Source organism: Centroberyx gerrardi, chromosome 13 (assembly GCF_048128805.1).
Source record: "Centroberyx gerrardi isolate f3 chromosome 13, fCenGer3.hap1.cur.20231027, whole genome shotgun sequence".
Classification (NCBI taxonomy): domain Eukaryota; kingdom Metazoa; phylum Chordata; class Actinopteri; order Beryciformes; family Berycidae; genus Centroberyx; species Centroberyx gerrardi.
This window is the reverse complement of record NC_136009.1, coordinates 6,998,839-7,016,568: the sequence shown is the minus strand read 5'-3', so window position 1 is coordinate 7,016,568 and position 17,730 is coordinate 6,998,839. Positions and strand designations below refer to the sequence as shown.

At 40.5% G+C, this 17,730-nt stretch overlaps 1 protein-coding gene across 1 annotated transcript; it reads right to left on the bottom strand.

Annotated features, from left to right (window-relative positions):
- Positions 1-838: 838 nt before the first annotated feature.
- On the bottom strand, positions 839-15,536 carry LOC139926747 (neuropilin and tolloid-like protein 1). The gene is made up of 10 exons (XM_071918552.2): positions 15,503-15,536; positions 14,913-14,978; positions 14,370-14,504; positions 13,407-13,655; positions 8,026-8,067; positions 6,617-6,744; positions 4,928-5,156; positions 3,816-3,929; positions 3,257-3,401; positions 839-1,857 (listed from the first exon to the last, which is right to left on the bottom strand). Exons 1-10 carry the CDS (start codon positions 15,528-15,530, stop codon positions 1,299-1,301), a joined length of 1,695 nt encoding a protein of 564 aa, XP_071774653.2. The 5' UTR covers positions 15,531-15,536; the 3' UTR covers positions 839-1,298.
- Positions 15,537-17,730: the final 2,194 nt, after the last annotated feature.

Genomic DNA, 17,730 nt, shown 5'->3' with positions numbered 1-17,730 from the left:
TGATTGACAGCCATATAACCAATAGAACAAATCAAATAAATCAGTCAAAAGAAAGACTTGTGCACCACAGGTCAAATTAAGAATCAAAAACAGCTACACATACATGAACACCAACAAATACTCACAAAAACAATAAAATCATAGATCCATTCACCGAGAAATAGAAAATATAAGTTCCACTCCATTCCATGATCCCACCATGTATAAGTTTGATGTATTGCTCAAATCTCAGAATTTGTCATTAATGTGCTGTGACATCTTTCAAGCTCACAGGTTTGCAAAACATTTATTTTGTGAATTGACAACAATGGTATGAATATGATAATAATAAACTAGCAGTGAGTGTATTCAGTCTAGTGGTGCTTCCACTAAATGCTGATTTAGATGGATCTATATCTGTATTTTGGGGGAATAGGGATAAATTATATTTACAAATAAATTATATCTCACATTTATCTAGCAGTGATGGCAGTTTTCTTGCTTTGGTGGTCTGAAAATATAGGAAACACTGCCTTGCATCATTCACAAAATATCCTCAAGTATGATGTAATGATACATATATTCTACCTAATGATGGACAATTAAAGCCAAACAAGAAATAAAAGAAAACAAAATATGAAGCATTGGAATGAATTCAGCAGTTGTGCATATACTGTATGTGTCTCTTTGATCCATTCTTGTCAAGTACAGGAAAAGTGAGATGACACTTCCCTACCACCCCATGTTAAAGAGTAACTAAACCCCAAACCCATATCTGTGTAAAGCCTGACATCTAGTGGTAAAAAGCATGCTACTGAAATGGCCATCTGCTATTGGCTGATCTTTGATGCCAGGTGATGAATTGGTTTGGGGTTTAGTTACTCTTTAAATTCAAAATCATGCACTCTTAAATCTCTTTGGCTGAGGGGCATTTCCATTATAGTCACTAGTAGGTGTTTCCCATGTTTAAGATGGTTTCCCCAAGCTCCAATCCTCTCTGTCCAGGCTGTTGCATACAGTCAGCAATGTAACAAGTGCTTTGCATCTGAACAGATGAGACCAAGACCCTGTTTAGAAATAGCCTGACAAGTGCTCCAAAGATGAAATTGATATAAGTAAAAATAAACTATTCCAAATTATTTTATATCTGGCTCTTCATTCCTAACCTGAATAAAATAAAGAACTGGGTCTGGTCGTCTCCGCTTCTTTTTCATCAAACCTTTTAGCCTTGCTATTCTTTCCTCCCATCTATTTGAATTCTGTTTCATTCGGGTCTTGTTTATTCAACCGCTTGCTTGATTTCCATGCGCTGCCTTACATTAGAAGTCATTGGACATGGTGCGGTGGACAGTTTCCTCCAGCCCTGACAAGCCGTGGTGGAGCTGATGGTGGTGGATGTGGTGCTGGCTGGTGGTGCGGCCATCGTCCAGCATCAAGTCATCCTCCTCCTCTGCCTCGCACCCCTCCGCCCCGTCCTGAGAGTAGCTGTGCTTCATCACCAGGATGCTCCTTCGGCCGGACGGCGTGGTGTGGTGGGAGAGGCGCGGCGACTGCTGGCCCGCCATCACCATTGCCGGCGGCAGCGGCGGCGGCGGCGGCGGCGGCGCCAGAGGCCCCCTGTCGGCCAGAATGGTGGCGTCCCTCACGCTCAGGTTGCTGCGGCTACCGTGGACGCTGCCGTGCACGCTCCCGTGGTGCGAGCCGCAGTGGTGGTCGCGGATGCACTTGGAGGAGGAGCGGCGGAGCTTGTGGAACTTCTCGAAGTCCTCGTCCATGGCGGCGTCGGTCAGGTCACCGGACGGGGCGTGACGCAGAGTGCAGAGCTCGTAGTGGGGAGGCTCGAAGCCGGGGTGGAGGAGGGCGGGGTCGAAGTCATCTCTGTGGACGGGTGGAGGACAGTATACACACACACACACGCATGCACGTCAAAAAAAAGTTTGACCCTGAAGGTCTTTGGTAGACCCACTTTAGTACAGGTAGCTTTACATTTTCTCAGTGCCTGCAAAAAAACACAAATTTCTAATTTACCTAACTGTTTTTACTGTCACTGGCAGCTGACATTTGTCTCCCATAAGTAAAATATAAAAACACCAGGCCAAGCTATTAAGTTTAATGTAAAATATGACATATAGGCCTATGCTAGAATAAGCCCCCTTGTTTTTAATGTGTGATGTTTTGTCAAAAGGCCGGACATCTCGGCTGCCCAATTCCCTGTATGTAAGAGACGCTATGAGCCTGTTGTTGCACCTCAGGGAATCACAGCCTCAGTTCAAGCTGTGTTCGAGGCCATAACCCCACCTCCGGCAGCGCCAGTGGACCCAGGGGCGGCAGAGGTCAAGAGAGAAGAGAGTTACATCCTCCTCAATCAGCAGGTAAAACAAGAAGAGGACACCCAGCAAGTATCCGAGATCGGAGAAGAGCCTAACCTAAAGAAATATGGATTTTCCCTTGAGTGAGGCAGAGATATATTCATTATTTTTCTACAATAATGCCAGCATTGCAATCATAAATAGTTATAATTGAATAGTTATTAGGTACTATGTAGTTGTATTGCGTAACTATGAAGAAGTTAAAATAATATTAAGAGTTATAATATTGTGAGCACAGTTGTTGACTTGTCACTTTTAATTAGTGTTACCGTTTCGGTAAACAACTGTAGCCGTGGGAATTGGGGAAGTGTTACCTGAGTAAGCTACTGGTAAACCACTGGTTGTTTTCAGGAAAGGGAAGGGAAGGGGACAGGGACAGGTACTTCTCTACATTTTAGTAGCTTGTCACCTGTGGTTACATTCTTTCATTTCTCCATTTCGCTCGTTTGTTTTTGTTTATTTGAATTTTTTGGCACCCCGTAGTGCCCAAAAAAGAAAACAAAGTAGGCGTGGTTAACATGCGGAAACAAACGAACGAGTCTGAGGAAAATGTAAACGCAGGGGCTTCGGAGGACTGGGAGGTAAACCTTTCTTTCTCTCTTTCCAAAACATTATTTGTTATTGTTGACATTTATTGGTTTACAGCTTGAGCAAACTTCAATAAATTTAAATTCTTCAATAAAATTTAGTAAGCATTATTATCTCCCATCTGAAGGTCTCTGTTAGAGTAAAGTTTGATTTGATTTTTACACCACTCACAGTGTTGTGGGTTTTGTCACGCCATCCCCTCTGTCTGTCCCTTCTTTCCTATCTGCAGTTCATAAACATTTTGAAATCTTTGTTGGACACATTTCCGCCAAAAACATTTTAACCAGAATTCACGTTTGATTGGATTTAAAATGTTTCACCTGCGGATGATGTATTTCTTGCGAGGCTGTTTGACCTGGATGATGGCAGAGATGATGAGTAGGATGACGACCAGGCCGCAGGTTACTCCAATGATGGTGAGGTTCGTATTATCCAGGGTGTCCAGGATGCTGGCTTTCCTCTTCTCTGGTTAGAGGGGAAACATACAAATTTCACATTTTGTTTCAAAACTGAGACATCCATTAAAATATTACAAATAAAGAAAACTAGATTAAAATATTGCAATATAGCAAGTATGGAATATTATTTACATTTTTGGGGGGATCTTACAATCACTGCTGACAAGTACCATTGATTCTATTTCTGAAATACTGGGATTATTTTTTTTTTTCCCCTAAATGGATACTACTGGCAGTTCATCATCCACAGTGGGTGGTGGATCCTGGAATTCAGTTTTCCCGGCCAAATAGATGTCAACAAACCTAAAATTGTTGATTACCTGCCTTCATGGGCAGAATTAACCGACGTACCAGCCACCACCAAGTTTTGCAAATATATGGCTGGTGGTAATTTCCCACCCAGTTTTGTTTAACAGGGTACCTTTGCAGTGGTTCTCATCCCAAGGGTAAACGCAGTTCTGGATGCCATTGCAGACCAGTGTGTTGTTGATGCACATGTTGCTGTGGCAAAAGAAAGTGTCTCCTTCACACGGAGCTGAAAAACAAAAGGCAAAAGTGATTTAGACACTCAATCAGAGACTGAATGACCACATTTAAAATATTGTAAACTCAAACTTAAATTGGAGCAATTATGTGTTTGAATCTGAGCTGATATTTGGTGGCTCAATTAGTGATCTAATAGATAATTTTCTACAAATCATGTGAGCAGTATCTAATCAATAAATGGAAATGAAAGTTATATTATTGTAAAAAACAAACAAACTATGAATCCTCACACCTTAGCTGCGTATTATATACTACTATACTACTCCCTCAATACTCATCTCATATTCAAAAAGAACTATACTTTATTGCTACAAATCCACCGTGGGACTGAACAGAATCTGTACTTGTCCATGAATGTGAATTTAAAGGTCCCATATTCTCCACTTTCCAGTGTTTTATTTTATGTCTGGAAGTCCATTCAAAGCTGTTTGTGTGGTGTCATGCACCAAAAACACTCTCAATCCATTTTTACATGTTCATTTTCCAGCATCTCTCTGAGCAAGAACAGGCTGTTTCTGTCGCTGTGTCTTTAAGGCTCATTAATATTAACAACCCTCTGTTCTGATTGGCTAACCGTTTCAAGAGTGAAACGTGAGACACCGCAGCCCGGCGGCTACAGGTAGGGAAAACTCTCCGGTAATAAACATTGACAACCGCTCAACCGCTTTGAAAAAAACACTTTGTTAGTTTATTATTTCTTACAAAAATGATAATGAGCGAACCTTTGTGACGCCACAAAGTTACAGAAGTCCAAACGGCTCGTTTAGAGGCTCGCTTTTCTAATATGGATTGTGTGGATTTAGTTGGCGACTGTGCATTTTGATACTGATAGGCAAGGGGAATCCTGTTTTACACCATATGGGACCTTTAAATGTTGTGCTTTTCCTTTCTATCTGTGTTCTTGACTTTGTAGACAGAGTACACCTGTAAACGAGAGCTTGCTCTGACTGAAATGCATTGAACCGGAATCAACAGGGATTCACTCACGTTCATGGAAGGTGGTGAAGAGGATCTTGAATCTGCTCTTCCTGCTGCCCTCGTCTGCCCACAGCCTCACCACGCCCACGGAGGAAATCAGCATCACATCATTGGCCACCGTGGAGCAGAACTTATTCTTCAGGTGCTCGACCGAACTGCTGCCATCGTAGATGGCCACAAAGTTGCGCTTGCACTCATTGGAGTTGTGCATTTCATACTCCAGAAAACGCATGTAGATCTGGGGGATGAAAGGTCACGTGGAGTCAAGGTGCAGTGAATGGACCAGGTGCATACAAATGGAGGCGTTGGGGTTTGATGTCATTCGCGCCTCCTGGCCCATTACTCACAACCTGCAACTTCTAAAGAAATCTTTAATCTGATATTGACATTTGGACACTTCAGATGGGTATTAAAGGAATAAACCAAGTTTTTGTGAAATTAGCATGTTGGTCAAGTTACTGTTCAGTGATGAGAACATAGACACCAAAAACATCCATGTGTCCCCAGTAGATCATTGACTCCACTACTCCATGCTAACACTTTAGCATACATGATGTTGAGTGATAGTAGGCGACTAGCATTATCTCAAAAGTAAGAAAATGAGAACTTTAAGCAGCTCTAAAGCTAAATGGTGAATAAAATTAAATAATATGTAACCAAGTCTGGCAGTTTTGTATAGGGGATTGGTAAAATTGACATAAAATATGATGTAAATATAACATATGGTTTTGAACTACCAGAAACTACTCTCACAGGTTTCCATAGGAAGTGAACATGGAGGGCGATGTGAGACTGTGTACAGCTAAAAATCGTTGCACAGAAGATGAACACGTGGTTACTCACTTGAAATAGTTCCAAAAATAAACCTGGCTCCATCAACTATATTGAGTTATCGTTTTTAAAATTTATGAATCTACAGGCCATATAATAAAAAACACTAAGTGTATGCTAAAGTGTTAGCATGGAACACACACCAGAGCCAGTGATCTACCAGGGATTTTGGTGTCTATGTTCTCATTACTTAGCGGGTAAGTTAACAGGACAATCTCCCAAAAACTGTTCCTTTAATGGGTATTATTGGGACGAGTAATAACGCCAGACCTCGCCATTTTTAGGCACCTGGCCCACTGGCCCACCTGGTCCATGGGTTTCAGGTCAAAATGGTACAGATGTATTCTTATTTTCACATGAAGAGGAAACAATTTTACATTATCTCTGAAATATCCTTGCAAAGGACTAATATTACACTAGTTTGAGCTCTTTCATTATTAGGTGACTAGAACGGTGAGCAGGGAAAAAGCACCAGCTCGCATCCCCGACCCACACAGCACTGGACAAGGAGGAGAGATGCGATGGTGAGACTTGTCAAATGAACTGAATGGCAAAAAGAGGGAAGCGGCAGCATATTCTGAATGGGGGTAATCTAACTGGAACAAGAGAAATGAGGAAACATCCCAAGGTTTATCCTTTCCAGCAAATGGGAGAAGAAGTGTTTGGGATTTGGGTTTGCTGTGAGTGGGACGCAGTGAAGCAGTTCCTTTTAGTCCGAGCTCTCCTTCCCAAACTGTACTAAAACTCGCAACAATTCACACCATACACAGCAAACAAGTACAACAAACCACAACTAGCAAACAACCACAACAGCAAAAGTAACACCACCACCAAACAACAAGATCCACAACAACTTGACATACAGACCTTAGCTTTTGGCGGAGCCCTGATGTACCACCTGCAGTCCACAGCCTCGGTCTGCAGGGCCTGGCCCTCCCTGGCTATCTGGATCGATTCTACAAAGCCTTCAGGACCGCTCAACTCAAAGTCACAAACTGGGGAGGACAACATTGTTTTCGTGTAAAGTTTAAAGTATTGCCAGCTCTGATTAAAAATAAAGCTCTACAACCGTCCTTGGTTATCTGGATACACTACAGCTGATGATGCCCAAGCAACAGTTTAAAGCTGCACTATAGGCAGGATTTTTATGTAAAACTACACTTGTCTTCCCAGCCTAAATCACAAAGCGGGGCTGCAACAGCAAAGAGCGTCCCATTCCCACTAATTGAATCCCTGTGGATTCTCCCCATATTTGCCCAAATCAAATTCTGCTGTTAGGTATGGACACTGGTGGGAAATCCTCTCTGCACACAGTAAGTGATGAATCAAAACTTAAGGGTGAAATACAAACTCTCTCTCGTCTCTTTGGTATCTTTGGTATAAAGCATCACAGACCGGCCGGGATGGTAAACATGAGTGTGCTGTGTGCAGTTTACTGACGTCTCCTTACAGGATTTCTGTGCAATGAAGTTCAACTTGTTCAAACAGTCACCTCTCGCTGCCACTTGGGGCCGCCAACGTGCCAAGTTGCTTAGTGCAGCTTTAAGGTAATGCACTTGGGCGATATTACCCTTCAGCAGGGGTGAGGACTGAAAACTGAGACAAAGTCTATGTAGATAATGTAGTAGACCATGAAGAACAAATGTATCATGAGAAAATACTGTTGTTCACAGCTATCGGCATCTACGTTGACTCGAAAAATTGCCTATGTATTATGACCATTTAAAGAATTCTGGACCGCTCGACCCGAAGGAACAGACTAGGAACCAACAAACTCAAACTTACAGGAAAGGAGGATCATATTTGTTGAGAAAAATATCTTAAAACTGGTATTTAAATTTTAAATCATTTTAACACTCAAAATTTTTGTTGTATGTGTGTGTATGTGTGTATATACATTATATGTATATTTATGTGTATATGTGTGTATATACGGTATGTATATACAATATACAAATTGAGATCAGGTATTGTTTACTGCATTTGTACTTGTGTATGTATATGTGTTTATGTAATGTGTGTTTATTGGTGTTTGTATGTATTTACATTTATGTGTATGTGTTTAGATGTTTTGGCTAAGTGTTGACATGATCTTTATTGCACTTTGCTTGTAAAAAGTTTTTAAAAAAAGTCACAAAATGTTTTGATTGGCAACTAAAATTAAATATCACCAATACTAATGATAGGACTGAGATGCTTTGTATAATATCAGGGATGTGTCATAGTAGGGCTAATATTATTATGTTCTGTCATGATCATATAAGTTGTTTACTCACAAGGCAGAGGTGGCAGTGCTCCAGCATCTTTGAACTCAGGATCTAAAAGCAGAACACAACATCAGCCTGGTTTGAGACAACTATATCTGTGTAAGCTCTAGTACAGTGTTTCTTTAACTTGGGGTCATGGCTCAAAAATGGCTGCCAGACCCCAAATCACTACAACAGGTAGTAGGTTTTAATGAGTCCCAGGGTGTGGTGCTAAATTAACTCAGGTTGGGGCCCAAGCTGAAATAGTTGAAAACCTTGATTCTACCTATATGGAAAAAAATACATTTTACGTTGTGTACAGTTCAGATTATGTTTAGAAATATGTTTCAGAATGTACAAAAATGCCCCAAAAGTGTATCTGTACACATATGATATTCATTAAAATATTATATGTCAAATGAATGTCATCTACATGTGCAAATACATTTTTGGCAGGTTTTTTCCAGATTTTGAAACACATCTGAAAATATATGAAATAAATGTGAAATGTATTTTGCAGTATGGGTAAAATGCTTGCAACATATTCTTCCTCTAACAAAATGTACTGAGATAAACACGCCTACTGTATAATATTTTTATTATTATTACGGACTGTAGATGCTGGGGTTAAGTACAAAGTCATTTCAATAACAGTGAAAAACAAATAAATATATAAATACCATCACAGAATAATAACAACATATTGCAAAACAAAATAAAAAAAATACAGCTTAGAAAGACTTGCATAAGCTCTGTGCCAGCACGCTCCCTGTTTTTCCCTCCTTTATCCTCCATTCACCCAGATGCCCTTCATCCAAAAAAAAAAAAAAAACACGTGGAGGCAGAAAAGATAAGAGATATTGTGTCCTAAACCTTTGTGCTGATGAATCTACTTGCTAGGTGGATGATTAATCCTGATACACTGGCTTAGTCCGGGACAGATTAGGCTCCCCAAGCAGTGAGACCCTGGTGATAAAAATGTCACTTCAAAAAATTATTTATTTTATTTTAATTTTGCAGAATTCCTCCGGAAGCACCCAACTTGATTATGTGTCAGGGAGAAATCCAGTTATCCTTGATGAAACCCTATGAGAAATAATATCATGAGAAAAGTAAATGTAATGGGAAGCAGTTTTTTTTTTTTTTTTAAATACAGATCTGAAATTCATTTTCTAAGCTACTGTTGGTGGTGCTGCAGATCGGGCAAAGGTTGTGATGTAAGAAGAGGAGGTGATGAACTCCATGCAAGTTAAAACCTAAATCAGCCGGGACTCTTTTATTAATCCTCTCAAGTGTTTTACCTCTGCTTCAGCCTGTGACAGATTATTCACATTCATTCCTGTGTGTGTGTGTGTGTGTGTGTGTGTGTGCACGTGTTTGCAGGAATGTGTGCACAGAGGCTTTACACCCAATAGGGAGATACGCAAAAGAAAAAAAATGTAAAGATCAGATGAAGACAAGATTTAAGATGGTTTACGTAAATCCCCCCCTCACATTATTCAGCTTGCAACAAATGCTCCCTCTTACTACTCACTGACACACACAGATGCACTATGGGTTTAATAATTATTAAATTAAATTATTAAATTTTTACACAACATGTAAACTCAGGGTGTTCAGAATATTACATTTTTGTTAAACTGCCTTTTTACATTGAAGCGAATGGGGAGCGTCTGCAAGGCAGATGGAAAGCATTCGCCTTCTTTGTGAGCCGACCAATCATAATGAAGAGAAGGTGGTGTTTCACGGCACATTGGCAGGTGATTGGCTCATCTGCCTCCGTCACCAAAGCTAGTGCAACAGTCAAACAAACTACACAGAAAAACAAATCAATGGTACCTGCAACATGCATTAATCTACTGGTGGTTTATGTAAGCTACATTTACTTTAAATCCCAGGCTACTGGTACAGGTAACATGGATGGATGGATTGCTGGTTTATGTTATGATATGTTACCAGCTGAATAGAGTGTCTGACATGGAAACAAAGTGTGCAAAGTGTGACCTGTTTTTTCATATTACCAGCAAAAAACTCAAAATAGCAGAACAGCGTGAACACACCCTCACACATCTATAACAAGTCTGAATAAAAATTGGAATTGAGTTCAAATCTCAGTCTATCTTTATACAATGGGCATGTAGTGTGTATTGACCCTTGCGTAATATGTTTATAAAATGTGTGTGAGGGTGTTTGTATGTGTGTGTGTGTGTGTGTGTGTGTGTGTGTGTGTGTGCGTGCGGGCATGATGGTGAATTAATTCTCTATCCTGCCACTCCTGATGAGTGGAATTAGTGGAAGATTAGCATTTGGCATGAGGGACTCATTACATTTGATGTAAACAGACAGAAAACAGCTTCTCCTGATCTGCCAATAACGGCATGAAAAATATCTTCTTAAAGGGATAGTTCACATTTTTAAGGAGCCTGTCTGATTTATCATGAACTGGGGAAAAAAGGACTTGCCCCAGTGTTTTTGGTTTTTGAGATATTAAATGCATAAGTAGTATTTGTGTGCAATTTGTAAGCAATGCAAGTCAATGGGACTGTATCGTAAACATGGACAGCCTCAATTATGTTTGAATTCAGTGATCAAAAACTATATGCCTCCATTTAGATTTTTATTGCAGCAGTCTAAATTCTAATTTGAAACCTTTCAACTTCATTCTAAAACTAATAATATAACTAATAATATTCTATACATGTTTGTCAAAAACATGTATAGGATATTATTATTATTATAGGAAAAGTCAAACGCGTCCTATTTGGTTTAAATCCTACAGTGGCCTATGCTATTCTGTACATTGTTTAAACCAATTAACTAAGAAAGAAAGACAGAAAGAAAGAAAGAGTGAAACAGGGAGAGAGATGGATGGCTGGCTGGCTGGATGGTTGGATGGAGAGATGCAGATTAATCTTTGCCCCTCGTCATTGTAGGTGGCCTATAAAATCTGCTGTTAATAAAGTCTCTGCCTGGGTCTCCCTTAAGCTGCTACTGCGGCTCAGCGCTGACAAGCTGTATTCCCCTGAAGACAAGCTTTCATTAACTGTTGTGTGTGTGACTGAGGGAACAAGTGCCTGTGTGTGTGTGTGTGTGTGTGTGTGTGTGTGTGTGTGTGTGTGTGCACGTTTGAAGAAATGCCCCCCCTACCCCCCTTCCCTCCTCAGCTGCAGCTGGTGTGCCTGCACTACAAATGGACATGAGAGTCCATTCCCAGTGGCATGCAACCAGACCTCTGTTAAAGCTGCAATATGCAACTTTTTGACATAAAAAAAAGGATATATTATGCATGACCAGCCTGTCTCCCTGAGTGTCAATGTTAGTGAAATTGGCTTTTCAATGATGTTCGGGATGTTTTGGGGTGTATACCATTTGTTTTGGGTGCGGCCAGCGGTGAACTGGGTTGTGACTATCGGGGTGAAGCTAGCGGCCAAGTGGAGCACAGCAAAGTCACAGCAACAACATCAATGGTGGAAAGCAGTAAGATACAAAAGAACAGCAAAGCTAAACATGTGGCAGACAAGACACATTCAAAAACATGCTAAGCATTGGCATTGCCTTTTTTTTTGGGGGGGGGGATTCTCCAACCTCTTTGGCTTATGAAACCCCTTTCAAAACCCTCTGAATAAACTCAAAAATGCATTGTCATCAAGCTAAAAACACAACTCCTTAAACGTTGAGATAGAAAATTTTCACCTGACAGTGACGATATTGCAGCTTCAACTGGTGAAGGCAGCATTGGTGGTCTCCTAATTCCGAACTCATTCTAGCGCATATTACACTACGGCATTGAAGATTCAAGTGTGCACTCCAGTGTGCATGTCTATATGTGTTTATGTGTGCATGTGTTTGCATGTGACTACATGACCAGCCACAGAGATAGATAAACACATCAACAGTGTGAGAGAGTATGGGAGGATGAAGAAGAAGGGCCAGTGAGAGAAAAGGATACATAAAAAGACAGGGCAGAAAAGAAGAGACAGCGTAAAAGAGAGAGGTAATCAATGTTGGCATGCAGCAGCCGACAACTTAAGCTCTCAGCAGGCTAGTGGGCTGGGAGACGAGAGCCAAGTGAAGGAGCCGAGGGCTTAGAGCCATAGTAATACTCTGAACATCAGCCCCCAGCCAGACAGGCCAGCAGCTGGGGACCAGGTCAACTCTCTATGGTATATGAACAACAACACTGATGCCTGTGCCTGTGATGAATGTGAGTTGAACCTTAGATTGTAGGCCGTCTTTTCACAAACACACACATACTCCAATCCTATTAGCATTTTATCGTCGAACTGTATTCTAAAATGGATAGTTCCAGTCATCAGTTCTGATTGGCAGAGTCACATTCAAAGTTGTTGTAAAACACCCAATAAATGTGCTCCTGTGACTGCATAAAAGTAAAAAAAAAAAAAGCACCACTCATACCGCTACTTATGCACTAAGCAGATTTTTTACCAAATGATTTTTTATGAAAGCAATCAGCGTTTTAATGGGTATGGAAAACTGTTTATCTAATTTTGGAATAAACAGATGAAGGAAATGTAGAAAACAGCAATTAGCCTACTGTTTTCTTTTCAAAAATGTATTTCCACAGCATATCCATAGGTTATATAAGCCCCTGCAATAACACACAAAGAAAAATTCAATCACAAAACATAGACCTGACAACGTGGAAGAATGTCTAATATCTTGAAAAGATCCATTTTAACCCATAGCTATGGCACAATTGCTCCCCAAGTCCTATAGATTGGGAGCTTCAGTTCCCAATGCCAAGTCAGCCAGAATAAGCCACCACTGAAATGCCCAGTGGTTGCCCTATATAAAGGGCTGCCAAAAATTCACAAACACAAAACTTACTTTAAATGCTTTTATTTTGAAGGCACAATAGCCTGACTTTCGGTATTATTTGGGACACAAATTATGTGAAGACTACGTTCCTCCACCACAAATTGGATTATGTGACAATAGAATGAATTGGCCACACTGTTCATCACATGGAAAGGTTAGCTAATGGTTAAGTTTAGACAAGTATAACTTTGGTTAAGGTTATGGTAAGGCTTTGGTCATGGTTACATAAGAAAAACCTTAACTAAAAAGAAAACTTCACTCATAGAACATTTCTTGGCATTGAGTTGAGAATTTAACTTAGGTCATCGGAACTGAAAACAAATGTATCTGCTCATTCACTCACCTGACCTCCACATCCCTTACTTTCACTTACTTTGCACAGATTTTCATGTCAAACTACTACCTGTTTCCAGTCATGTCTCCTTCACATAATCATTTTGTGGTGGAAAAATTTATTTCTCTCACTTTTCATGCATAGCACATACTTGCATTTTAGGACATTGTGCTCATTTCACGAACTTTCGGGAGACCCTTTCTGGCTGGCTTGACGCACCTTGGGTTCCACCACTCACCTTGTGTAAAGTTGTACCGGGCGGAAAAACCGATGGCCTCCAGTTCGCTGTCGGCCACAAACTTGATGTACAGGTACCTCCCGCTGGAGCGCACGTACGAGGGGCTCTCCTGACCGCAGTAGCGACCAATGATGGGCGAGAAGCCGAAGGGGCCGTCGCGAACCTCGATGTGGTCGAACTTACACTCCCAGGATGGCTCGATGGAATACTTCTCATCGAAGAACAAGTCGATACACTGTCGGGGGGAAGCTGGACAGAGGAGAGGGAGAAGAAAGAGGGGTGGAAAATGAGGAGGAGACGGAAGAGGAGAAGAGGGAGGAGTGGAGGATGAAGGGGAGGCAGAAGAGTGGTAAGAAGAGAGGATAAAGGGGGGTGAAAAGGAGAAGGAAAAGAAGAAGAGGAGTTGGAGGCATCCAGGAGAAAGTGATGAATGAGTGAATGAATGAATGAATGAATGACAAACACACCACATGAGGTTAGTCTGTGCCCAGATGGAGGTGTAGAGGACTAATTCATCCCACCTCTGGAACCATAGGTCACTGCTAGCCTAGGAACCAACGTTCCCATCAACTTTGTCTCTCTTGTTTCCAATTTATTGTTGGTTTTTGCTCTTTTATTCCCCATTCATTCTGTATGTATGTATGTATGCTTGTCCATAACGTTCCTGTTGAAATAAAAACCATAATAACTGAACCAAATTTACCCCCAAAATATAAACAAGTAAAGTCTCAATGTTAACAGTAAGGACTTTTCTATAATATGAATAGTTCTGCACCCTGCTGTAGACCTAAAACACAGTTTTTGTGCTCTTATAGTGGATTCTGACTTTGTCCATTGGCTTACGCTGTTGTATGTTTGTCCATAACTTTTCTGTTTGCCATGATGCTGCTTTCTCGACCAGGTCTCATATCATTTAGATATAGACATGCACCATTCCATACAGAGGACTTATTGAAGCCTCACCTTCTATGATGTAGACACACTCCCTCTCTGGCGGGTATTTCTCGGGGTAGTTGGGCGAGGTAAAAGACCCTCCATCAGGCTCCTTCACCCAGGTCCCACACTGCCCGGCTGGCGTCACCCCTGAGTTGTTCTTTACTGGAAACACAGGGAGAGTTCTTTAAGTTTGCTTTTTTTTTTTTTTTGTCATTTTGCTGCAGCAAATCCCAAAGCAGCTGATGAAACCTGGTATAGAAACCTGTCTATGCAGTTCAGCAACACACTGATCTGTATCATAATTGACCCAACCTAATTCTCTGGACATATCACTGTATACTCACCTACCTACCTGCCTAATTGCCTTGGTTTATGTTATGTATATATTTTTTAAACAAAATTACTAATATCCAAAATTGTCGTCTTCTACTCAAAACACATTATTTATCAATGCCCAGTGTATGCCTGTGGTATAATGTGTTAGAATGAGCCCAAAGCAACAATGAGGAACAAATTTTACATTGACTGATGTTCAAGATTGACTGAACAGTAATTCCAAATGTGATATACCTTGAGATTTCGTTTTAGTAGCTGTGGCACCAGACAGCTCAGGTGTGATGAGGCTTGCAACTAATGCTGAGAGAAGAGAAGAGAAGAGAAGAGAAGAGAAGAGAAGAGAAGAGAAGAGTAGAGAAGAGAAGAGAATGCAGTTAAAAGGTCATAGTTATATTCTATCATTAGACAACTAGTTGGGCCATCCAACTCATAAATGAAAGACTATGAATCCAGATATATTATATTGTGATAAATGTGCGACTTTACAGAAATATGATGCAAACTTCCCATTCATTAAGAAAAAGAACTGTAGCCTAATCCTCAAATTTAGATGGATACAAATAGCAAACCCATAATTCACTAGTAATATTGTGGGAATATTACAGTGATACCACAGGGGATAAAAAACAAATACAAATACCGTTAAGTTGGCAAAGTCACTGTAAGCTCACTATTATTGGGTACCACAGACACAATAGGCGAAGTTATATAGGAATATTACAAGAATATTAATTGTGATATTATATACTACATAGTGAAGCTTGATGTTCAAAACATGCGATATAGTGCACGACTACTGAAAAGGCTTTAGGTTGTAAACTTACCGATGGGCAGCAGAAGTTTGTGCACCATTTCTGATCCCTGAGGATGTGTAGGCCTGTCTCTCTCTCTCAAATATTGCCATGAAATTGTTGTGAAGAATGATGGAAAGCGGGTTCACTTCATCAAATTATAAACGGGGCCATTCCCACGTCCCGGTATTAGGCAAAAGGCATGGATCTGTCTCTTCAGGCCATCAGTCCTTTACAAAATGTGCCAAGACCGAAACCAAAGAGTTCCGACATCTCTATCTAGCCATCTCGCTTCCCGGGAGCTCAAAGGATTACTCTCCCGTCTGCCACAGACCTTCACAATTTTTTCGCTCCACCTTTCGGCTACATAATCCCCTCAGAAGATATGGTCATTCACAAAGCCTTGCACCCGTTTCAGAGGCGGGCTGGGGCCAGTGGCTCCCAGAGTGGGAACGGGGGAGTGTGTGTGTGTGTGTGTGTGTGTGTGTGTGTGTGTGTGTGCGTGTGTGTGTGTGTGTGTGTGTTACATCTGTGGATAGGATATTGAATGATATAAGAATGAAATAGTGGTAGGCCTAGGCCAACATAAAAAGGTGCATTACCTCCAGTCTGTGATCATCATGATGTAATCATCATCACAACCACCAAATAAAAATAGAATAGCCTAAATAATAAATAAATACATAAAATAATTAAAATCACTTACATTTTCAGAACAGCATTCATTTATGTTTTTTCTTTGTTTTTTAATAACCTTTATTTAACCAGGCAAGTCAGTTAAGAACAAATTGTTATTTAGCCTACAATGACTGCCTGGCAAGAGGCAAAATAATAATAATAATAATAATAATAATAATAATAACAATAATAATAATAATGATAATAATAATAATAACAACAATATTATTAGTAATAACAATAATGATAATAATAATAACAATATTAACAATAACAATAACAATAAGGAGGCAAAATAAGCTTAAAAGACCCTGTCCTTATATAGCCTCTCAGTTTAATATCACTTACAATAATGGATGCTATGAATTTATGTCAAAGTCAGTGTGACTTGCTCATTCAAGCTATTATACCATAAAATTCCAACCAATAAAACTATCAGACATTTTTTAACAGTCCCGCCCCTCCATCTTTCCCAAATAAAACTGCCTTTCTCTCCCTAACTGATATCCCATTGGTTTACACTTTTGAATGATCCCTCCCCACCCCAACATCCTGTTTCAACAGGAAATACATCACATTAAGGAAGCAAGATGCTCTTATAATGTTGTTTCATTATGACTTTAAGACATAGGCCCTTTCCCAAACCACTCCCTATCCACTACCACTTCACCACCAAGTGTCACTCCAATTCAAGTTACACTCACAGCTGTGGAGGGCACTTCTAATGAAGGGGAAGGGGGTAGAAATAAATTGACAAAATGTGGGACGCCCTTGCCACTATACCGGAAGAAGGAAGCAGCCGTCACCATGGCAACCGATAGACGCCCTGCATGCACGCACGGCTGTTTTGCTCCCTCAAATTTTACGAGAGGCAATGCTGTTACTGCTTGTAACAGTCCCTGTAAATGCATAACATCCAAAACCATGAGAATGAGATAGGAAGTAAGTTGTAAAAGTAAATTCTGTGATTTTGTTTGAGGTCGCTGTAAAAATACTTGACAAAGTAGAAAGAAGGAACTTACATTTATATGGTGTTTCCTCCATTGTCCTGTTGCAGGTGCTTCCTGGTAGACCCACAATCTATTTTGCATCCTCACCCATAGTTTCCAAAACGCTGGTATGAGACAGTGAATTGTGGCTATTAGTGAACCTAAATTAACCTTGGCTTTTTGTTTCTTTTTTCTTTTTTTGTGACAAACACGCAGGAATAAGTAAGTATAGGCCATGATATTGCTGAGTAAAGCTGACTCTGCTTAGTGTTGCAAAGCTGGATTATTTCATAAAATATACCTCTTCCCCAGAGAAATCAAGCGGCAGGAAATGATGTGGATCAAGAAACTGATAAATCTGACAATAAAATCCATCTGTCTCTGCTGTGTGACCGATTGGTAAGCAGAGATAGTTTGCGTGTGTGTGTGTGTGTGTGTACGTGTGTGTGTGCGTGTGTGTGTGTGTGTGTACTGTATACTGACGTGAGGTCATCATTATATTTTTTGATCTACCAGTGATACTTGAAGTCATGATCATCTGGTTTTAGAGGGACTTCGGGTTTGAGGGGAATTAGGAAAAACTGCTTTTAGTTC

Bases quoted from the DNA above. Each gene is read 5' to 3' on its own strand.
- LOC139926747 (XM_071918552.2), bottom strand. From the start codon at position 15,530: ATGGTGCACAAACTTCTGCTGCCCATCG. The intron at 14,505-14,912 runs GTATATCACATT...CTGTGTTTCCAG, and splicing joins TACTAAAACGAAATCTCAAG to TAAAGAACAACTCAGGGGTG. The intron at 1,858-3,256 runs GTGAAACATTTT...ACCCGTCCACAG, and splicing joins AAGAAATACATCATCCGCAG to AGATGACTTCGACCCCGCCC.